Source organism: Artemia sp. Qi Xiang Cuo, chromosome 3 (assembly GCF_049724085.1).
Source record: "Artemia sp. Qi Xiang Cuo chromosome 3, ASM4972408v1, whole genome shotgun sequence".
Taxonomy (NCBI): domain Eukaryota; kingdom Metazoa; phylum Arthropoda; class Branchiopoda; order Anostraca; family Artemiidae; genus Artemia; species Artemia sp. Qi Xiang Cuo.
Genome location: NC_142796.1, coordinates 45,879,952 through 45,904,037, shown reverse-complemented (window position 1 = coordinate 45,904,037; position 24,086 = coordinate 45,879,952). Strand labels below are relative to the sequence as shown.

General features: G+C 34.8%; 1 protein-coding gene across 1 annotated transcript in view; it reads left to right on the top strand.

The window, feature by feature from the left end:
• LOC148954169 (multiple PDZ domain protein-like) overlaps positions 1–24,086 on the top strand; it is a 416,101-nt gene that overhangs the window by 262,603 nt on the left and 129,412 nt on the right. The window contains exons 21-24 of the mRNA XM_089086188.1: positions 2,609–2,771; positions 6,188–6,389; positions 18,352–18,468; positions 21,263–21,283. Coding sequence (XP_088942314.1) covers positions 2,609–2,771; positions 6,188–6,389; positions 18,352–18,468; positions 21,263–21,283 — 503 coding nt within the window. The remainder of the gene's footprint in view (positions 1–2,608; positions 2,772–6,187; positions 6,390–18,351; positions 18,469–21,262; positions 21,284–24,086) is intronic.

The following is a 24,086-nucleotide window of genomic DNA, read 5'->3' as shown; positions in this document are numbered from 1 at the left end:
CTGAATGAAATTTTGATAGAAATCTGATAGAATAGCATCTGATAGAAATTTTGAGATAGACATTTGTTCCAAAATAGTCCAATGATTATATAATAAGGCCGTTGGGGTTGACATAATCCCCAAGAGTCTGGGGTAAGAGTTGTAAGTTATGCCCCAAGGGCATATAAGGTTTTTATGGAAGGGCTGATCATGTGAACTTTAAAAGAGGCTCATTTGATTGGAAGTGTATAGTTCTAGTTCCCTTGTAAGAGTCAAACACGATGGAGAGCAACTAGCCTCTCACCCCCTTCCCCTGACATCCTCTTTTCCCGAAACGTATTCAATTGAAATTGTGAGATAGCCATTTTGTTACCAATAGTCCAAAAGTCATATAAACAGTGTTTTTAGGGTGGACACAATCCCCCAGAGTCCATGAGCAAGAGTTTTATGCCCCATGGCATGTAAGGTTCTTATGGAACATGTGGTCCATAAAAACCTTACTGACAATGGGCATGCACATAGCGTCATTTGGATTTAGTTCAAATTTACCTTCAATACTGTAAATGGAGTAGTGTGGTAGTAGTAGTGGTGGTAGTTGTAGTAATATCGGTAGCATGCAAATATTGCCATTTTGATCGATTGCCTTATCATTTCCCCAATTTTCCAAATTAATCTACTCAGTTATTCCTGTGTTACACCCTTTTGACAATCCGTATACACATAACGTTTGATTTGTTCAACACTCTCCTCAACATTTTCTGAAAGATCATCTGAATGCCCTTCGTCTCCTTGAAAAGTAAAGTTCAAACATGCATACTTTTCTCAATAACATACACTATGTGTAAACAGTGAACGAATTGCCTAACTTACAGCCCTTCTCCTGAATACTATGTGGGGAAATGACATCCCCAAAGACATAATTATAGGACTTTTCAACAATGCTGAACAAAATAGCTCTCTAAAAATTTTGATCGGATGTGATTTGGGGAATGATAGGCTTGTGGGGGGGCTGATTTCCCTCCATTCACTTTTGACTCTTAAAAACAGCACTAAAACTTCTGACTTCCAATTACCGTTCCATACAGTTCGAATTTTGTTCCAATTCTTTAAGAATGACCCCTGAATCACAAAGGCCGTTTAATTAGAAGTTTTATTAAAAGTACTAAAAAAAAATTTAGCGTTAAGAGCGAGGTATTGACTAGGGGGAGAACCCCCTCATATACGTAATAATTTCTGTTCTTTTTAAGTTTTAATGTTGCTCCTTACCTTCAGTTGAAAACTTTTTTTTCTTATTTAATTTTCTGATCGTTTTTCCAATAATGCTGGGAAATCCGGCACCCCCTCATAGAAATGTCCCTTCCCCCATGAAAACATCCTCCATGGAAAGATCCTCCCACGTAGCCCCCCCATCCGACCCTCCCCCAACCAGAAAAAATCTCTACTGAAAAGTCATCCTCAAAGACATATTTATTAGATTTTCGAGTATGCTGAACAAAATGGCCATCTCAAAATTTGGATCGGGTGACTTTAGTAAAAAAATGAGCGTGGGAGGGGGCCTAGTTGCCCTCCAAATTTTGTTCACTTAAAAAGGGCACTAGAACTTTTATTTCCGTTCGAATGAGCCCTCTTCCGATATTCTAGGACCACTGGATTGATACGATCACCCCTGGAACAAAAAAATTAACACGCATCCGTGATCTTGCTTCTGCCAAAAAATACAAAATTCCACATTTTTGCAGATAGGACTTCAAACTTCTAGAGTAGAGTTATCTGATACGCTGAATCTGAAGGTGTGATTTTCATTAAGATTCTATAACTTTTAGGGGGGTTTTCCCTCTTTTTTCGAAAATAAGGCAAATTTTTTCAGGCTCGTAACTTTTGATGAGCAAGACTAAACTTGATGAAACTTATATATTTGAAATCAGCATAAAAATTCGATTCTGTATCTTTGACGTATCTACTGGTATCGAAATTCCGTTTTTTAGAGTTTTGGTTACTATTGAGCTGGGTCGCTCCTTACTTTCAGTTCGTTACCACGAACTGTTTGATGTTTTATATTATCATTTGTCATACCTGTAGACATTGTTTTATTCGCTCTTGCCATTTGAGAATGGTTTTTACGGGAAATAGAATTTGCTTTATTTAGCAAAAATGCGGTGATCTCTTGGGTAATTCTTATTTTACTGGTGGGATTTTTCGGGTGTGCAACAAAATTAAATTTTCCGACTGTAAAATTTATTTTTTCTGCAATATCTGGATTTTATCTGGCTGATAAAGCAAAATTGGCAAATTTGATTAAGGTGGTTCATAGGAAATAAGTTGACTTTACACTTGTCTGATAAAACTTGAACATAGCCAACCTTGGTATTATACTGGGGATTAAAGAGGACAAAGATAAGTTTTATATTTATGGAGGCTACATCCCATTTGTGTCCACCCAATAATAAGCATCTACGCAAGATCTTCTTCCTAGGGGGGGGGGGGCTTAGATAAATTCCGAATATTTCAAAGTAGTGTGGAAAAAACGCTTCGCTTTTTGGTTAAAAAGCATATGTATTATGTTCGTTAGATGAAATATAACCTCTGAGTGAAATATTAATAAAATAAAGTTTTATGTTTTAATTTTAAGATTAACCCGTTGCTGCCCCCTGTGGCTACTGAACGACTCATTGGCGGGGTAAGTTCGACCCAGGGTGCAATAGATCAACTGAGCGGATGGCCCGTGGATATTGTTCCCCTTCCTTCTGCTTTAGAGCGTACAATCAAAGTTAAGAAAGGTTCAGATCAGCTCGGTATGTCTTGTATTTACTTTTTCTTCTTTTTTGTTGAAAATTGTTTTTAATTTTTTTTTCTAGTTGATGGCCTCCTAAGTCTGAAAGGTTACTGAAATACTATGAAAATTTATTTTTTACACCGTTCTGTCTTTCTATTTATACTTAGAACGAACATATAGAAAGGTAAAAGCACCAGTTAAAACTTTTAATTAATAAATCATATTTAATTTGTTTTTTCCATCTATTGACAAGCGTTACCAGATGGGAAACTAAATAATTTGGGCTTTATTATTTTATTCACTGTCTTAATTGAAAATGTATCCGTTTTTATATACTTTCATATTTCATTTATAATTGGAAAGGTAGTGTAGCCTAAGATATTTAATCATTGTCTTTGCAGGTTTTCTTTATACCGAAAAGTAAGTTAAATTAATCAATCTAGAAACCTGAAAATTGATGCAGAATAATTTGGAATCACGAGAATGGGCAATTGTTATTAAAATATTTTAAAAATGTAAAAAATAACTACCTAAGTAGTGATTAATAGTTAACTACTAAATTATTTCTCAGGGTAGTCAATTACACATCAAATCAAGCATTTCTGGTATTTTGTTGTGCTTGTCTATGTTATTATTTTATTGTTAAATGTTGCAGACCTTTAGAATGATATAGACCAACCCAACCATTGTATTACGGTAATAGATGCTGTATATTATTATTAAATATTATATCCTGTGTTAGTAATATGTATGTTATTATGTTTTATTTTTATATATTTTGCTATATTATTTGTCTCATTACACCTTTAGTTCAGGTGGTTTAAGCTTTCCGAACTTGATTTTTGACCTGGTTTTTTCTAATTGTTTTACCTAACGTTTAAATTAATTTTTCTTAGAAATTCTTTACTTACCTGTTTATTAAATATCAATCGTTTTATCATATTGATTTAGTAAGCCGTAGATATTTCATTTAGAACTGCGCAGGCTTAGTAATGCAAAAAGGAAAAGGTAGATGTTCTTTCCTTATAGATCAGCTGCCCTAATTCAAAAAGCTCTATGTTACCTAACATAAATTTTTTTCCAGCCATAACTGGATCATATCTGGCTGATAAAGTAAAATTGGCAAATTCGATTAAGGTGGTTCTTAGGAAATATAGAATAGAGTTGACTTTACAGTCGTCTGATAAAACTTATATTAGTGGAATATCTGTTTTATAGAAAAATATGTGCAATAATGTATTCAAGCTACCTCTTACGGATTGGAACTTGGCCACCCCCAGTAGTATCCTGGTGATTAATCTGACAGTTAATCCCCTGGATACTGAATTAAAATCAACTTGGTGGAAGTGATGAAAAACTTGAGAGCCATTGCTAATAAGAGTAAGGCCAAGACAGATAGTCTGTGTGAAAGGCAAAGCTGGCATGACTTTTTCAGAATTGTATAAAGAATCCTTTATTCCTGCTGTTTAAACTTATTTTTATTAGAATTTCTATACTTACTTCTCCATTTAAATATCAATCGTTTTACCTTATTGATTTGATAAGCCGTAGATATTTCATTTGGAACTAGGCAGACTTAGTAATGCAAAAAATAAAAAAGGCAGACGTTCGTTCCTTATGGATCAACTGCTGAATTTCAAAAGACTCCATGTAACTTGACATAAATTTTATTGGAGAGCAGAAAAAGGGTGTTTTAAAGGTGTTTTTTTTACCATGTTTATTAAGGCTACTTTGTCCCTTTGTCATTAGTTCGAAGAAATGTGCTGAATATTCTACAGAACAAGAAAAAGAAAAAAGCTTTAAAAACAACGCTAGAATTATTGAAAGAGGTCATAAAGTTCGAGAGAGCCGCTCGTGTCTCTCTTTTGGCTACCCAATATGACATGGTATTTAAGTTTTTACCCGGACAGGGAAAACAATTGTTCCTTTTTTGACCTTTCACATTTTCGACCTTTCCATTTTCCCGGACAGGGAAGTTTTTACCCGGACAGAGAAAACAATTGTTCCTTTTTTGACCTTTCCTTTTTTGACCTTTCCATTTTCAGGGGATCGATATTTAGAAACTGATACTCCAAAAACTGCCGTTTTGATAACGAAATATGTAACAGAAAAATCTATTATTTATGCTCATTTTAAGTATACAAAATATACTCATTTTAGCATATGAAAATTTGAATAATTTTGAAAATATTCAATTAACTCCCGGAAAAGGTGTTGGTTATGGGTGGAAATTCTGCAGTGAAATTCAAATGTATGAGAACTCTGTAGCCACTATTGACAACATTGGAAGTTTCATATTTTTTATTTTTTATAAATTTTTTCATTGCTTTTCATAATCGAAGCAACGTTTCTTGAAAGTTTCAAGTCAATCAGAGAAAAATTTCTGACCCGTTTTTTGGGGGGAACTGAATTTTCCTTTCTATTTCTTTTGCATCGGGGTCTCCACGACCTAAGGACTTCTTACTTTTAAATTTACTTAAAGACCTTAGTCTATATTCGTATAATTATTTTTAGAAAATCTCGAGCTACGAGTTGCTAACGGATTTTTTTTTTTTTTTGAGGGGTACAAGCATAGCTTTTTAATTTCTTCGTGGCGTTAAGCCGTCTGAGGCCAGTAAAAGCGTTGCTGTAGCAATTGCTCCGTCCTATCTGTTTGAAGTTCTGTTTCTGGAATCTTGGAAGATAACTCCAAAATTTTATAGGCATTTTTATAATCTTATCGTGGCCCGATCTTGGGACGTTCGGCTTTTCTCTCCCCCTCCCCCATTGAGGGCTATTTAAAATTTAATCTAAGGAAACTGCCTGTCTTGAAGGGATTATCAAACCACATAGTCTCTCATATTAATAGGGCTGAACACCCTTTTTTTAGAACGAGTAACCCTTGACAATTTATTTGTTACTTAAAAAAGAACGTAGATATTGTAATTTCCTTTCAAATGAGTCGTTAAATAGCTCTCTATGATGTTCCAGTTCACTACTAGTGGTGAGAATGCTATCCATACTAAAAAGTGATTACCCTTGTTGATCAAAATTATCATTTGCGGAGTTTTCGGCTATGGCGATTCCAATGATGTATCTTTTGTTTTAATCCCACTCCATTTTTGAGTGGTTTTAGGATATTTCTGAAATACCTATATATTTTTGTTTTCTAAACAAACTTTTACTACTATCAATAATTAAAGTAATAACTACCAACTCCTGAATGAGCTGCAAATGACAATTTTTATCACCATACACTTTTTAAAGAGTTTTTTTTTTTTTTTTTTTTTTTTTTTTTTTTTTTTTTTTTTTTTGGCTACAATTGTCTTAAGTTCATTCTTGCTAGGTTGCAGTGACGGCCTGCTCTGTCTTATCAACGCCCTTCGTTACTCCCTGAAAGATTCTTATAAGATGGCGCTCGTGTTTAATTTGCTTATTTCCTTGCTTCTATTCCAGGAATAAGTGTTGAAGTTGTTGATCAAGGCGTAAATGGAGTAACTGTAACAGGAATTACGAAAAATGGAGCCATCTGGAAAGATAACCGACTTCGCCCTGGAGATTATATCATTACGGTCAATAATGAAAGCATGCGATTTGCTACGAACGCACAAGCTCGGGCAGTTCTCCGTAGGACTCAGCTGGTCAGCACTGACATCTCGTAAGTTTTACGAATCTATTTTATAGACGGCAATCGTTTATTTTTGCGTAAAATGCAGTAGTATTGTTTTATACACGCTTATGGCTAATACACGTGCAAAAAATAAATTTTTTGCTTAAAAATTGGATAAAAATAAGTCAGAATTACCTATTAAAAAGACAAATATGTATAGGCGTATCACATATGAGTGTATTTTTCAAAAGGTCCAAAGGCGAATTGTTCCTCCATGACAAAATAAAAGAAGTAAATCTTGAAAACAACATGTAAATGACCAGTAGGAAGAAGAAGAACAACTATGGCCAGTAGGAAGAAGAACAACAACAACAATCAAACGAATATTTGCCCGTGTTGCTGAGAGGAGTAGTTAATTGATTTTATTTATTGATTGATAATATTATTTATTTGATTGTATATTCTAATTCCGAGGTTTTTACATGGAATAGTTCTTCTATATATTGGTTTGATTTTTTCTTTTAATTCTTTTTGATTTAGATTCTTTCCCTTTTTTATTGTTATTGTTTAAATTCGTTGCTTTTTTTAACGCTGTGATACGCCTTCGTTTCATTTAATTGTTTTTCTTCTTCCTTTTCTTCCTACTGGCTTTTAACCTGTTGTTTTCAATATTTACCTTTTTAGTTTTGACTGATTTTTTTTTTTTTTTTTTCGTTTCATGTCAGTGCTAACTTATTCTTATTTTTATTTTACGAACCTCACAGATAGTTTCAGGTAATTTCCCTATTTTCTGGGTGTACGATTTTTATAGCTGCAAGAATTTGGAGGATGGGGTGGGGAGAGGGGGTACTATTTTTAACAAGCACATGACGGTTATTAGTAGCCTTCTTTTTGAACTCTGAATATTTGAATCAGTGGATATAAAAGAAATATGAAGTTGAGGTGCAAGAAAAGGATAAAAAAGGAAATCCAGGTTCGAAACTAAGGCAAAAATTGAAATATGTTTTGAACGAGTGCTACCAGTATAATTTAAATTCTCATGAGACATGTACTGAGGGCTTTTAGAGGCAAAGAATGTATTCGACATGTTCTGTAGCAAACAACTAAACATGTTAACTTAATTCAGGATTCTTGATTCTAATTTCATGATTCGATATGAAATTCTGATGAGGTATCTAATGAGGCGATCCTGGGTGAGGGGAAGATATTCGATAGTTCTCTTTACCTCTCCCCCCTGGTTTGTGAGACATTTCCCCTCCCCTGAAATCCTAAATTGTGTCGGATTGCTGTGCACTTCTTATTTAAATTGTCAAATAAAATTTGTTTTTGAGTTATTTATTACCCCCCCCCCCCCGAATTCTTTTATTATTGTCCAATTTTATTACAATAAGCATTGAAAGAGTCGCCCTTCACTTGAAATGCTCTAACTCAAAAGGAGGTTAGTGACTTCAAAAGGGAAGCACAGTGATCAGGATCGTATCCAGGAGTTTATTCGCGTCGGGGGTTTGCTGTAAAAATTTCTGTTCAGGAGGGAGGAGGTACCAGAAGAATAAGGGATTCATCTCCCTTGGACTTTGTCTAACGGTCTCAAGTAAGGGTTGTTTTCACCTGCATTTTTTTAAAACCAATTTTCGAGTAGGACAAATACTCTAGCTTTTTAGGAGACTTAGCTTCTATTACTTGCATTTTTAAAACTAGTTTATGAATCAGAGAAGTGAGGCCCTCGTCCTCGTGGATACGGTCCTTTCCATTATAAACAATAGGGAAAATTTTTCCTATAAGACAGTGGAATGCGAATCTTAAATAAATATTGCGACCCTATATCCAAGGCCTATCCTCAGCAAAAAAAATGGAAAATAATATAAAAAAAACTCACATTAGAATACGATCATTAAGGCAGGGATCTTTTATAAAGGGTCTCAGGATGCCTGCTTTCGCGAAGTTCAACCAGGACTGGTGCATCAAGTGAGGTGAAAAAATAAAATTCAGTCGAGTGAAATTAAAGTAGTTAAAAACAAGCTTTCAATGCTAATCTTGCCTTGCCTTTTTGCCAGCTAGCCTCAAATTTCTTTCCGTAACAGGTTCAGTGGTGTTGCTTGCTAGTTTTGTAATAGAATTCGCTAAGTAATTTTTAATTGAATTTGTGTATAAGGCATCTAAGATAAGATAAGAGTTACTTCTGAAAAACGGCTATCACAAGCCCAAATGGGCCGAAGTTGCACTTTAGCGCCAAAGGCATTCAGTGAGTTTTCCACCAAATCCCTATTTAAAGAAATATTATTATTTAATTCGAGTCTGATTTCGATTGCTTCTCAAACAACCTGTTTTATGTCTAAATCATTGCCAATAAGTATTCAATGTATTTTTAATTCTGTAATTCTCTTTGTTACCAAATAAAGGGTCTACCAATGGAGGCTACTCTATCCGGGTTACAGGCGAATATTTATGTAGAAACCTCGAGAATTGAGCTTTAAATTCATATTTTTTTTAAACATATCTTTTGGGGATGTTACATGGATGCCGTAATATCACTCTAGAATTATGGGGAAGATGAACTTAGGGACTTTTTAGATCACCTTGATACATATGATAGAAACTTACAGTTTAGCTTAGAAATTGAAATTGCAAGTAAATCACCGTTGTTGTATGTATTAACTACTCGTAGAATTTGTAGACTGGGTTTTACCATCTATGAAAACACACACAGAACAACAGATACCTTCATTTTAAATCAATTCACCGTCTACAAGTTAAAAGATCTGTTGTAACCTCTCTCGTCGATCGTGCCCTAAACATTTGCTCTGAATCTTATATCACACAAGAATTTAAACTTTATCAGAGACATACTTTTTGGAAACGGGTATCCTATTGTCTTTAATAATAATTATATAAAAAAAAACAAGTTTTTTAAACTGAAAGTAAGGAGCGACATTAAAACTTAAAACGAACAGAAATTATTCCGTATATGAAAGGGGCTGTCCCCTCCTCAACGCCTCGCTCTTTACGCTAAAGTTTCTTATTGATTTAAAAAATAAAGTTGTGAGACAGAGTCACACTTTAGCGCAAAGAGCGAGGCGCTGAGGAGGGGACAGCCTCTTTCATATACAGAATAATTTCTGTTCGTTTTAAGTTTTAATGTCGCTCCTTACTTTCAGTTTAAAAACTTGTTTTTTTTATTTAATTTCTGATCGTTTTTTAGTTAATGCAGCTTTTATTTGCATCAAAATTTTACTTTTCTTTTGCTAAATGGATGTCTTTACAAATTAACTTACGTAACTAACTTCTATATTCGTATATTTTTATTCTGGCAAAAATACAAAGTTGCAGATTTTTGCAGATATGAGCTTGAAACCTATGTAATAGGGTTTTCTGATACGCTGAATCTGACGGTGTGATTTTCATTAAAATTCATTCACTTGTAGGGGATGTTTCCCCCTCTTTAAAAATCGAGTAAATTTTCTCAGGCTCGTAGCCTTTGATGAGTAATACTAAACTTAATAAAATTTATCAAACAGTTCGTGGTAACGAACTGTAAGTAAGAAGCGACCCGGCTCAATGGTAACCGAAACTCTAAAAAACGGGATTTTGATACCAATAGATACATCAAAAGAAACAGATTTTAATTCTGATTTCAAATATATAAGTTTCATTAAGTTTAATCTTACCCATCAAAAGTTACGTGCCTGAGAAAATTTGGCTGATTTTCGAAAAAAGGGGAAAGACCCCCTAACAGTTATAGAACCTTAATGAAAATCACACCATCATATTCAGCGTATCAGAAGACCCTACTGTAGAGGTTTCAGGCTCCTATCTACAAAAATGTGGAATTATCCATTTTTGCCAGAAGAAAGATCATAGATGCGTGTTTATTTGTTTTTTTTTTTTTTTTTTTTTTTTTTTTTTTTACCAGGGGTGATCGTTTCAACCCAGTGGTCCTAGAATATCGTAGGCGGACTCATTTGAACGGAAATTAAAATTTATAGTGCCCTTTTTAAGTGACCAAAAAAAATGGAGGGCTACTAGGCACCCTCCCAAGCTCATTTTTTTTCCAAAGTCACCCGATCAAAATTTTGAGATAGCCATTTTGTTCAGCATGGTCGAAAACATGATAAAAATAACTATTAGAATGATTTAATCCCCCAAAGTCCCCGGGGGGAGGGCTGAAAGTTATGAACTTTACTCAATGTTAACATATAGTATTGGTTATTGGGAAGTATACAGACTTTTTCAGAGGAGATTTTTTCTGGTAGGTGGGGGAAGGCGAGGGGGGGGGGCTATATGGAAGGATCTTTCCATGACGGACGCTGTCAGGGGGGAAGGGACATTGCTATGAAGGGGGCGCCGGATTTCCCAGCATTATTAATGAGAAAGATCAGGAATTAAATAAAAAAAAACAAGTTTTTCAACTGATCAACTGATTGTGATTAAGAGGTCATTTTTAAAGAACTGGAAAAAAAAATTCGAACTATAGTTTAAAGAGCAGGGTATTGACTAGGGGGCGAACCCCCTAATATACGTGTTAAAAATTTATGAATATAGAAGTTCGTTACGTAAGTTAATTCTAAGTTACGTATATTTATTACTAATAAAAACGTTCGTAAATAAAATTAAACAAGTTTCGAGAAAGCCATTTAACCAAATATAATATGCAAATTTTGTTTTAATTATTCATGTACGGTGAGCCAAAATCAAAACCTGCATTAATTCGAAAACGTACAAAAATTAAATAAAAAAAACAAGTTTTTTTAACTGAAAGTAAGGAACGACGTTAAAACTTAAAACGAACAGAAATTATTCCGTATATGAAGGGGCTGTCCCCTCCTCAACGCCTCGCTCTTTACGCTAAAGTTTGACTTTCTCACAACTCTATTTTTTAAAACAAAAAAAAAAATTTAGCGAAACGTGCGCGGCGTTGCGGCGGGGACAGCCTCCTTCATAACCGAAACTCTATAAAACGGGATTGGCTGGGGGAGGGGCAGGGCCTATTGTTTACATATAGTATAGGTTATTGCGAAGGATACAGACATTTTCCGGGTGGATTTTTTCTGGTAGGGGGGGCTGGGGGAGGGGTTTACATGGGAGGATCTTTCCATAGAGGAATTTTGCATGGGGATGGGAATTTTTCATGAAGGGGGTACCGAATTTTCCAGCATTATTTAAAAAACGATCAGAAATTAAATAAAAAAAAAAAAACATTTGTGCAACTGAAAGTAAGGAAGAACATGAAAAACTTATACTAACAGAAATTATTACATATATTAGGGGGTTCACCCTATCGTCAATACCTCGCTCTTTACGGTAAAGTTTTTCTTAGTACTTTCAAAAGATCTTTTTATTCTAATTAAACGGCCTTTGTGATTTTAGCGTAAAGAGACCAGGGGGGAACCCCTTCATATACGTATATCAAACCGAACAGAAATTATTCCGTATATGAAGGGTTTCAATGACGGCGAGCCAAAACAAAAGCTGCATTAACTAAAAAACGATCAGAAATTAAATAAGAAAAACAAGTTTTTTAAACTGAAAGTAAGGAGCGACATTAAAACTTAAAACGAACAGAAATTATTCTGTATATGAAAGGGACTGTCCCCTCCTCAACGCCTCGCTCTTTACGCTAAAGTTTGACTGTGTCTCACAACTTTATTTTTTAAAACAATAAAAAACTTTAGCGTAAAGAGCGAGGCGTGAGAGGGACAGTCCCTTTCATATACGGAATAATTTCTGTTCGTTTTAAGTTTTAATGTCGCTCCTTACTTTCAGTTTAAAAAACTTGTTTTTTTTTATTTATATATTTAGAATCAGCATTATAAACACATTATTTTGATACATTTATTGACATCAAAATTCCGTTCTTAAAAGTTTCGATTGCTATTGAGCCGTATCGCTTGTTTTTTTATAGTTTTTTTTTATTACGTCTATGTTATTACGCATATGAGGGGGTTCTCCCCTTAGTCAAGTACCCGCGCGTTTCTTTAAAAGTTAAAAAAAACTTTTGATTCACAAACCCCTGAATCACAAAGGCCGTTTAATTAGAAAAGATAGCTCTTTTGAAAGCACTAAAAAAACTGTAGCGTAAAGAGCGAGGTATTGACTTGGGGGAGAACCCCCTCACATACGTTATAATTTCTGTTCGTTTTAAGTTCTAATATTCCTTCTTACATTTCAGTTGAAATGTAATTATTCCGTATATGAAAGGGGCTGTCCCCTCCTCAACGCCTCGCTCTTTACGCTAAAGTTTTTTGTTGTTTTAGAAAATAAAGTTGTAAGACAGAGTCAAACTTTAGTGTAAAGAGCTAGACGTTGAGGAGGGGCCAGCCCCAAACCCCTGACTCACACAGGCCGTTTAATTAGAATAGATAGCTCTTTTGAAAGCACTCAAAAAAACTGTAGCGTAAAGAGCGAGGTATTGACTTGGGGGAGAAACCCCCTCACATACGTTATAATTTCTGTTCGTTTTAAGTTCTAATATTCCTTCTTACATTTCAGTTGAAATGTAATTATTCCGTATATGAAAGGGGATGTTCCCTCCTCAAAGCCTCGCTCTTTACGCTATTTATTGTTTTAAAAAATTAAGTTGTGAGACATAGTTAAACTTTAGCGTACAGAGAGCGGCGTTGAGGCGGGGACACCCCCTTTCCTAAAAGTAATAAGTTATGTTCTTTTTAATTTTTACGGTCGCTCCTTACTTTCAGTTTAAAAAAATTGTGGTTTTTATTTTATTTCTGATCGTTTTTTAGTTAATGCAGCTTTTATTTGCATAAAAATTTTACTTTTCTTTTGCTAAATGGATGTCTTTACAAATTAACTTAAGTAACTAACTTCTATATTCGTGTATTTTTCTTCTGGCAAAAAATACAAAGTTGAAGATTTTTGCAGATATGAGCTTGAAACCTATGTAATAGGGTTTTCTGATACGCTGAATCTGACGGTGTGATTTTCATTAAAATCCTTTCACTTGTAGGGGATGTTTCCCCCCTCTTTAAAAAATCGAGTAAATTGTCTCAGGCTCGTAGCCTTTGATGAGTAATACTAAACTTAATAAAATTTATATATCTAGAGTCAGCATTATAAACACATTCTATTGATACATTTATTGACAGCAAAATTCCGTTTTTAAAAGTTTCGATTACTATTGAGCCACATCACTTGTTTTTTTTTATTGTTTTGTTTATTACGTATATGTTATTACGTATATGAGGGGGTTCTCCCCTTAGTCAATACCACGCTCTTTACGTTAAAAGTTAAAAAAAATTTTTATTCACAACCCCCTGAATCACAAAGGCCGTTTAATTAGAATAGATAGATCTTTTGAAAGCACTAAAAAAAAAACTGTAGCGTAAAGAGCGAGGTATTGACTTGGGGGAAAACCCCCTCACATACGTTATAATTTCTGTTGGTTTTAAGTTCTAATATTCCTTCTTACATTTCAGTTGAAAAAACTTTTTTTTTTATTTAATTTCTGCTCGTTTTTTAAATAATGCTTGGAACTCCGGCGCCCCCGTCATAGACATGTCCCTGGCCCCACAGAAACATCCTCTACGGAAATATTCTCCAAAGAAACCCCCTCCTCTAGCCCCCCCCTTCAGAAAAAATCCTTACTGAAAATGGTTGTATCCGTCCCAATACCCAATAAGTAATGATGGCAAGTCCGGCGCCCCCTTCATGGCAATTTCCTTTCCCCAAGTAACACTTCCAGCACGAACAGTTCCTCCAACATAACCCCCAACCTATCCTTCCCTCCCACTACCAGAAAAAAAAACCACCTGAAAACTTCTGTATACTTCCCAAGAACCAATACTACATGTTAACATTGGGTAAAGTTCATAACTTTTAGCCCTCCCTCTGGGGACTTCGAGGGATTAAGTCATCCTAAAAGACATAGTTATCATATTTTCGACCATGTTGAACAAAATGGCTATCTCAAAATTTTGATCGGGTGACTTTGGAAAAAAAATGAGCGTGGGAGGGGGCCTAGTTGCCCTCCATTTTTTTTTGGTCACTCAAAACGGGCACTAGAACTTTTAATTTCCGTTCCAATGAGCCCTCACACGATATTCTAGGACCACTGGGTCGATACGATCACCCCTGGGGAAAAAAAAAACAAAAACAAACAAACAAATAAACAAATAAACACGCACCCGTGATCTCTCTTCTGGCAAAAAATGTAAAATTCCACACTTTTGTAGATAAGAGCTTGAAACCTCTACAGTAGCGCTCTCGGATACGGTGAATATGATGGTATCCTTATCAATAGAGTTCTATAACTGTTAGGGGGTCTTCCCCTCTTTTTTTGAAAATCAGCCAAATTTTTTCTGGCGTGTAACTTTTGATGGGTAGCACTAAACTTGATGAAATTTATATATTTGAAATCAGCATTGAAATCTGATTCTTTTGAAATATCTATTGGTATCAAAAACCCATTTTCTAGAGTTTCGGTTACCATTGAGCCGGGTCGCTCCTTACTTACAGTTCGTTACCACGAACTGTTTGATTCGTTACCACGAACTGTTTGATACAATCAGCCGTAGACTAAAAAGGCACTCCCGTAGAATCAAGTGTCTTTTATCATATGAGGCACCCGCCAAGTCCTCAAATATAATCTATCTTCCATATATCCCAAAAGTCACTACAAATTTAAAAAAAGTTTGCATGGGGTTTTGGTAGGACCCATCAAAATCTAGAAAAATGCTTACGACAGCACAAAGACAATACAAGTAAAGCTTTAAATTCTAAAAGTACTTGTATTTCTTTTGATTCTGCTTTAAGCGGCCATATTTTTGGTAACCCTAGCCATAAAATACTTTTTGAAGAAACATCCCTTATTAGCAATGATTAAGGCATAAAAACGTTTGTTTGAGAAGTAATTGAAGTTAGCCTCAAACTAAATAATATTATTTCTTTAAATAATGATTTGGGGAGTACTCACTAAATGTCTTATGCACAAATTTAATTAAAATGATTTAACAAATTATATTACAAAACCAGTATCAATACCACTGAACCTGTTACAGAAAGGCCTTTGAGGCTAACTGCCAAAAAGGCAAGATTAGCATAGAAAGCCTGTTTATAAATACTATTATTACAATCGAATGATTTGCCTTTTTTCAACTCACTTGATCTACCAGTCTAGGTTAAATTTCCCTGAAGTAATGATACTATTGTAAAATGAGTTTCTTTTACACTTCTTTTTATTTGTTTTTACGAGGACGGCCCTTGGATATAAGGTCGAAATATCCATTTAAAGTTCGCATTCCACTATCATGTAGAAAACTTTCCCTTTTCTTCTTCTTGTATTTTGTTTGTATACGCTCTTGACAATTGTATAAAACAGTTTGTGGTAACGAACTGTAAGTAAGGAGCGACCCGGCTCAACAGTAACCGAAACTCTAAAAACGGATTTTGATACCAATAGATATATCAAAAGATAACTTGTTATGCTTATTTCAAATATATAAGTTTTATTAAGTTTAGTCTTACCCATCAAAGTCTACGAGCCTGAAAAACTTTGACTTATTTTCGGAAAAAGGGGGAAACACCCCTTAAAAGTCATAGAATCTTAATCAAAGTCACACCATCAGATTTAGCGTATCAGAAAACCCTACTGTAGAGGTTTCAAGCTCCTATCTGGAAAAATGTGGAATTTTGTATTTTTTGCCAGAAGAAAGATTACAGATGCGTGTTTATTTGCTTCTTTTTTTTCTTTCTTTTTTCAAGGGTGATCGTATTGACCAAGTGGTCCTAGAATATCGGGAAAGGGCTCATTCGAACGAAAATTAAAAGTTTTAATGCCCTTTTTTAGTGACCAAAAAGATTGGAGGGGAAGTAGGCCCCCTCCCATGTCTCTTTTTTTCTCAAAATCATCCGATCAAAATTTGAGATAACTATTTTGTTCAGCATAGTTAAAAGGCCAAATAACTATGCCTTTTGAGATATCTTGACCCCCCGCAGCTCCTGGGGAAGGGTCTTTAAGTTACAAAATTTGCCCATTGTTTACGTACAGTATTTGTTATTGAAAAGTATGCCTACATTTTTCGGGGGGGGGAATTTTTTCCTGTTATGATTTTCCACGGAGATAATTTTTCATGGTAAGGGAAGTTCCCAGGGGGTGAATTTTCAAGGGGAATTTGCCATAATTCGTGTAAGAAATTCTTCTTATTGCCTACTGTCTTGCTTTCTATTTGCCGACTCAATTTAACGCGTGGAGAGGTCTAGGATAATTGTCCGGGTTGAATTTTCACCAGGATTGAATTATCAAGAGGATATACCCGTGGGGATGAGGGATTTTTCTGTGAAGGTGTATCCATATTTCCTGGCATTATTAAAAAAAATGATCAAAAATTAAATAAAAACAAGTTTTTTTTTTCAACTGAAAGTAAGGAACAACATTAAAACTTAAAACGAACAGAAATTATTACGTATATGGGGGGGGCTCCTCCTCCTCAGCACCTCGCTCTTTAAGCTAAAGTTTGAATTCCGTCCCAATTCTTCAAGAACGACTCATGAAGCACTGTGTTCGTTTAATTAGAACAATAAGAAGCCTCTTTAAAAGTACTAAAAAACTTTAGCGTAAAGAGCGAAGTGTTAAGGAGGAACAACCCCCCTAATATATGAAATAATTTCTGTTCGTTTAAGCTTTAATTTTGCTTCTTACTTTCTGTTGAAAAAAACTTGTTTTTTTTTATTTAATCTGACATAGAGCGAAGTCTAATAGTATCGCAAGGAATTTTAAATTTTGGAAAGTAGACAATATTATATGCTCTTTTATTCCTTACTGCTTTAGTAATTAAATTTGTATCGGAAGTCCAAGTTGACTAGCCTACCCCCTATAAAACTAAATATAGGCCTAGCTCCGCGTTCAATACTACTTATTGCATTCCGATCACCTGAGGAAATCTCACAGGATTTCCAATCATCTGATGAAATTAAAGTCTTCTTGTGGAAGAATATTTCATTTGCTTCTGCTTCGGACCAAAATTGAGCAAATTCTCTTTCTTTCTTTCTCTCTCTCTCTCTCTCTCTCTCTCTCTCTCTCTCTCTCTCTCTCTCTCTCTCTCTCCTCTCTCTCTCTCCTCTCTCTCTCTCTCTCTCTCTCTCTCTCTCTCTCTCTCTCTCTCTCTCTCTCTCTTCTTTTCTCTTCTCTCATGTAACGTGACTATTCTTCCTCACATTAACATACACAAGTTGATCCCTAATTCATTATTTTATATTTCTTTTTTCCCTTGAAGTATATCTTTTTAAAATTGGTTTATGGTGCTGCTGCGCGAAGGAAGCCTTTCAAGTTTATTTCCTAGTCGTTTTCTTGAATTATTTAATTTAGTTATTCCGATATATTCTTGTCGTTCAAATTTTACTCGGAGTATACGATTATTTTGCTGCCTAATTTTTCTAGTTAAAGCTTAGAAAACAATAAGGTTAGTATTGTGGGAGGGATACAGGCTGGGGAAGATCTTGGGGGGAGGGTAGAGGTACGCTTCCCCAGAAGGCCAAACGTTACACTAATTAAGGTTGTGGAAGGACGAAAAATAGTAGTTTCGTTGGTGTCCTCCAATCATTAATTCTGTAGCTGTCCCTAGGAAATGTTAGTAACCTAGAAACGTTTCAAAGAATCTCTGTCCAATGAAACAAAAATAATGGTCGGGAATTATTTTTCATTCTAGAATACCCCCACCCCAGCAAACAATTCTTGTAATTCTCTCTGCCTCCATACCCGCTCTCTTGGTCTAATCTGTGTATTGACGGGGTGGTTAATTTGTGTAATTGTCTTTTTTCATAGTATGCTTTCTGTATATGGATAATGAACAGATTTGAGATTCTTTATATATAGGGTGGGGGGGGGGCTTCAGAGCCTCTAATTAAAAATTAATTTTATTTAAGCGTAAGCTAGTCTATACATATTTTTGAAAGCTGCTTAAGTATGAGCACATAAGTATAGTTTTTTAGAATTGAAGGTCTTAAGAATTCCCTTACTTTATCCAATGTTTATTTATTTACTTATTCTATTATCTTTAAGGATTGTCTACATACCAAGCGCGGACGCTGCAATTCATAAGCAAACAGCATTAATACAACAGTTGGAGGCATCCCAGGATCCAGTTCGATTGCCCCCTCCCCCGTCGGATATACCAAGGTAAATGCACTTGTCACCTTTTTCCTGACTTGGTGTTGGTCAATGACTTTTTTTTCTTTTTTTCTTTGTTTTCTTGTTCTTTTTTCTTATTTAAAAAATATTATACACCTTCATTTTATGTTTTATTTGTTTGTCCTTCATTTAATTTTCATTTCATATTTTACACTTTAACGTTTTTGTTATGTTAAGTATAACAATTTCACGCTTAAGCAAGTCCTATCTGGTTAGGTTAAAGCAAGAACCCATAAAATCTTCAATATGATCATTTAGAATCATCATAATTATCTTAAACAAATTATTCTAAAATTTAAAATGTGGAATAGAGATAGAGTTTAGAGTCTAGAGTAGGAGATAGAGTCAGCCTGCAGATCCCTGCAATTGTTTTTTTTTTGCCAAAATTATTGCACAATGGTGATCTTAACAAGATAAAAAATAGTTTTTGCTGTACTAAAACAGCCCGTATTTGAGGTAGCCCCGCCATTAGTGGAGGCTGACGTTCCACCATCCTCCACTAATGGACGTTCCACCATTTAAAACCCTTTAAATGCAACTTTAGGTAACATCTATTCTTAGGAGTAGAGGGGTGGTGGCATCAGATTTTGATTGAAATTAAAGGGTATTAGAGCCAAAGACACAATAGTATTACCGTGCCGAGCTTAACTAAAAAAATTGACTTGTTTGTTATGCGGGCCAAAGAGCTGATTAGCAGTGCGTATTAAGATGATATTATTGATTTATGAAACAAATTAATAGCAAAGTGGATTTATTAACTTATTCATAAAACAAAGGTTTAAAGTGTGAATTTAGAAAAAGCGAAGACAGCCTATAATTTTACTTGGACGTGCCAAACAGTGGGGATTCGTTTATTAATTATTTTTTTTTATTATTTATCTTTTCTTAGCTCTGGTACTAACTTGAGTTCAAATTTTAGCAGTTTTTCATAATATTTGCCTTATCTTTTCCTATTTTATGTATTATTTTTCGTGAGTTTTGTATCTTAGATGTTGAGGCGGCCATCTAATTTCGCTTCTTTTTCCCCTTTTCGACCGTTTTTCGAATATGTTCGAGTATAAGTGACCTTAACGACTTTTTAATATTTCAACGGCTTCATTTTCAATTTGGCTTCATTTTTAGGCTTAATCTAGTTATGCTCCATTGTATCGTATTGGAGCTGCTTCAAGACCTCTAAAACTCTGTCTTCATTTGATTGCTTTCATAAATTCACAAACATCTTTTTTTTATAGTTTTTATTTTATTTTGTATATTGCGGTATGATAAAAGAGAGATGAAATAGCCTACCCGTTTAGAGAGGAGGCTATGGTTTTTGGGTCAAGTCTTCAAGACAGCTGTAAACTGCGCTATTGTTTTTGGTTGTTTGTAAGCGATTCACAATAGAAAAGATGATTTATCTGACTGGTCCCATCTGCTGACTCAGTGATTTTATTTGCATTTTTTTATTTATTATTATTATTTCGTATTTTTGGATCCCTTTTTAGTTTTTTCTGTCATTTTGTTGTTTTACTTTGTTCCCCGTCTCATTTTTTTCTCAAATGTTCCGTCTTGTTATGTGTTAATTTGATAGGTTTAAAAGAAATTAAATAAAGAGGGGTGGACGGGGTCTCGCTATTAAGAGCGAGAATCGTTAGTATCTTTAAAGTGAGGTGTGAAATTGATTCTAAGATTTACCAAAAATTAAAATGAGTAAATGAAACTACTTTAAAAAAATTTGAAGAAACATTTTTGCCTCCGAATGCACTACTTCAAGACTGCATTGGGTAAGGTTTTGAAGTTGGGTTGTTTGAAGGATAAGCAAGCCTGAACCTGGAATTAAATATTATAAGCGAAAATCATTTGTATGTATGCCAATCCTCAATTTGAAGGGCGAAAATAGGGAAGAACTTTTTATTCTTGCTACCCTGAGAACCTCAAATTTTTTAGACTAAAAATAAAATTTTGAAAAATGAAATCTCTCTTTCTCTCTCTCTGTCACTCTCTGTCACTCTCTCTTTCACTCTTTCTCCGTCTCTCTCTTCCTCCGCGCCATTCTCTAGTCTTATAAAATTAAATTTTTTCTGGGTAGCAGGCAAAACAATTCTTGTTTACTTATTAGGGCGTCGGGAGAAAATTTTTAAGGTTTGTTTCTAATATTTGCGTTGTTATTAGTAAATTTTAGGGTTTTGCATTCGAAAGCATGAAAATAATTCTTAAATCGACACGACGATGTATTGTTACTGTTACATCAATGTTTTTTATTGTTTGTACAATTCTCTATTATTCTTATTTCTTCTCCTTTTGCTTATCTTTATCTCTTTTATTGCAGTTCCAACTGTATTCATTATATACCTCTCCCTCCCAACAAAATATTTAGCTGTAATTGTAGATGACCGATTCAGAGTGAAAACATTTTTTTTTAGTGGTAAGACAATGAAAGCTTTTAAAAAAGGCTTAAAGTCTGTAGATAAAATTTGTATTAAACGTGGATTTGAATTGAATTTATGAATTTGAGCTTTACTATTTCTTGTACTATTGTATAGCAATTGTACTATTTATCCCAAGAGAAAACTCAAAGATCAATGAACTATCAATTGTGCCCAAAATCTAGGTTAACGGGTTCCCAAAACCAACCACAGTACAGCCTAGTATTCGATACATCGACCACATCTGAACATCAATATGTTGTATTAAGGTTCACATGTAGTTTCTATCACTTCAAACACGTCAGTTTCCTTTTTCTTTCCTACTTTTTCTCTCGCTTTTTTGTTTCAATTATAAATTTACTTATTAAATATTTCAGGCGACGTCTAATGTCCTATCGGTGAGTTAAGCATAAAAAATAACAATTAACCTGCTTGTCGAGGCATGATTGAATTTTCCAAAATATGGACCTGAAAGCATGCAGCTCTGTCTCTAAATCACGTCATCATTGACCTTTTTTACTCTTGTTTTCCCCAATTCTTTTGGTAATAACTAGAATCCATTTGAAGCAAACTGTATTAAAAGTTTGGCATTTTCACAGCTTAGTACCAGTTTGAGGAAGACTGTGTGGTTTTTTAAGATAGTGAACTGGGGGGGGGGGATTAAACTTGAGAGAAAATGCATTTTTGATTTTTAATTTGAAGAAGTTGTTTAGGTGGGGGTTCTGAGGGGAGAAATACAAACTTTGAATGACTGTATACTTGCAAATTTAATTGATATTGAACTTGTGCAGGGGGAAACATTTTTCTAATGGCCCACTTCTAAATAGCATCTCTAAAAATTGCCCTCTTATTATAAATATAAACGCAGATAAAGACTGCGTTTACTACAAAGGAGAGTAGGGTTCCGCCACCCTTCACGCGGAAGCCTTTTTTAAAATCTATTGCATCATTTGCGCTTTCCTGAATACCAAATATATTTCAAACACTTTATGTTTTTTTTACAATCATAACATCACCAATAATCCATCTGAAAAATAAGGGTTAATTAGAGGGGTGCACACACCAAGGAGAATTTAGGCCCGTTATGACGGGTTGTCCACCTCTAAGTAGCAGTTTAAGAAGAATTGTAAGGTTTTTACATTGAACTGGAAATTACATTGGAGTCACATTTGCTCCTTTTTTAGATCCAACTTCCGCTCAGTTTCGTCTATATATGCATTCCCTCTCCCTGCCTTCACGCTGCATCAATCTTCTGCTTCTTGTGGGAAATAAAAAAGAGAGCAGGGGGGAGCCCATTTGGAGCAAGACATTAGAGAATTTTCTGAAACCGACACACCGTACGCTTAGTTTTTTTTCTGGGGGGGAGGGAGCATAATCTTTTTTTTATTTAACGAAAATAGCCCAGGAATTTCGCACCCAAATATTTGAGATAGCGTTTCAGCTGTTCTCTGCCAAAGCTAGTATCTACAGTAAAGTCGATAGATCTTCCTTAGGGTATGTCTCATGTATCCTGAAAGATCATTAGTTATAACTTTTCATCCCGAACTGGCATATAAAAAAAATTGACCGTAAAATGCTTACGATACGTCAAAGGGGCTACTACTGTAGTCAGTTTGAATTTATAGTAACACAAATAGCTTATAATTGTGTGTTATCCATTATAGCACACAATTATGAACAACGAAAATGACAAATTATTAATTATCTTTAATGATAATCGAGTTCAGGACCACACCCTTAATCATGATTCGGCTCGTTCAATGGCGGACTCTGAATTTGTTTTTATATGTTTTCATATGCGCTCTAGTATTTACAGTGATGGAAACAGATCTTATCCATTTGCCTCAGCTAAAAACTAGCGCAAACACGCAAGAATTACCAAACGTAATCAGAAAACGGCTTATCAAAAATTCAAAAAATTTGTCCTATTGACGAACTTCCAAGATGGGAAGAAAACGGACTTTAAAAAACCTATTGGAAAAATTCTGTCCCTATTTTGTGATTTTCTCCAAAACTCCAAAAATGCAAATTGGGCAGAGGATGTGGACAGAGGGGATATATAGGAGCCGAAACTCTAAAAAAAAAAAACTCTAAAAAACGGAGTTTTGATACCAGTAGATATATCAAAAGAATCGAATTTTTATGTTGATTTTAAATATTTAAGTTTCATTATATTTAGTCTTTCCCATGAAAGGTTATGAGCCTGAGAAAATTTGCCTGATTTTCGAAAAAAGGGGAAAATACCCCTTAAGTCATAGAATTTTAATGAGAATTGTACCATTAGATACAGCGTATCAGAGAACCCTACTGTAGAGGTTTCAAGCTCCTATCTGAAAAAATTAAGAATTTTAAATTTTTTGCCAGAAGAAAGATCACGGATGCGTATTTATTTGTTTCTTGTTATTTTTATTTTTTTTTTTTCCAGGGGTGATCGTATTGACCTAGTAGTCCTAGAATACCTTTAGGGGTCTCATTCGAACGGAAATTAAAAGTTCTAGTGCCCTTTTTAAGTGACCCAAAAAATTGGAGGGCAACTAGGCCCCCTCCTGCACCGCTTTTTTCTCAAAATGGTCCAATCAAAATTTTGAGATAGCCATTTTGTTCAACATAGTTGAAAGGCCGAATTAACTATACCTTTGGAGATATCATGAACCCCTAGAGCCCGTGGGGAAAGGTCTTTAAGTTACAAAACTTGCCCATTGTTTACGTATAGTCTTTGTTATTGGGAAGTATGTATACATTATTTTTTTGGGGGGTGGGTGAATTTTCTGCTGGTGGGATTTTCCTCGGAGATAATTTTCCATGGGGAGGGAAGTTTCCAGGGGGTGAAATTTTACACTAGAGGAATTTGCCAGAATTCCTATGCGAAACTCTTCTTATGTCTTGCTTTCGCATTGGCTAACCAAAACGTAAATTTTCGGAAGGGTATCTACGTCCCGGGAAGTTATGATGCTGGTAGACTCCAGGATGAGAATTTGGGAGAAACTTTTCAGGAACAGTTGAATACTAAATTTAAGAGTTTAAAATTGACAATGTGCAAGATGGTTGGAATAATTTTAGAAAAACAATTTGTGTAGTTGCTGTTGGTGTCTTAGGGAAGAAAGTTAGGACTGCAGCAAGGAATACGTATTAGCGAAAAAGAAAACAAAAGGAATGAAAAGAAAGTAGAGAAAGTATTCAAACATGAACTAAAGAGGTGTG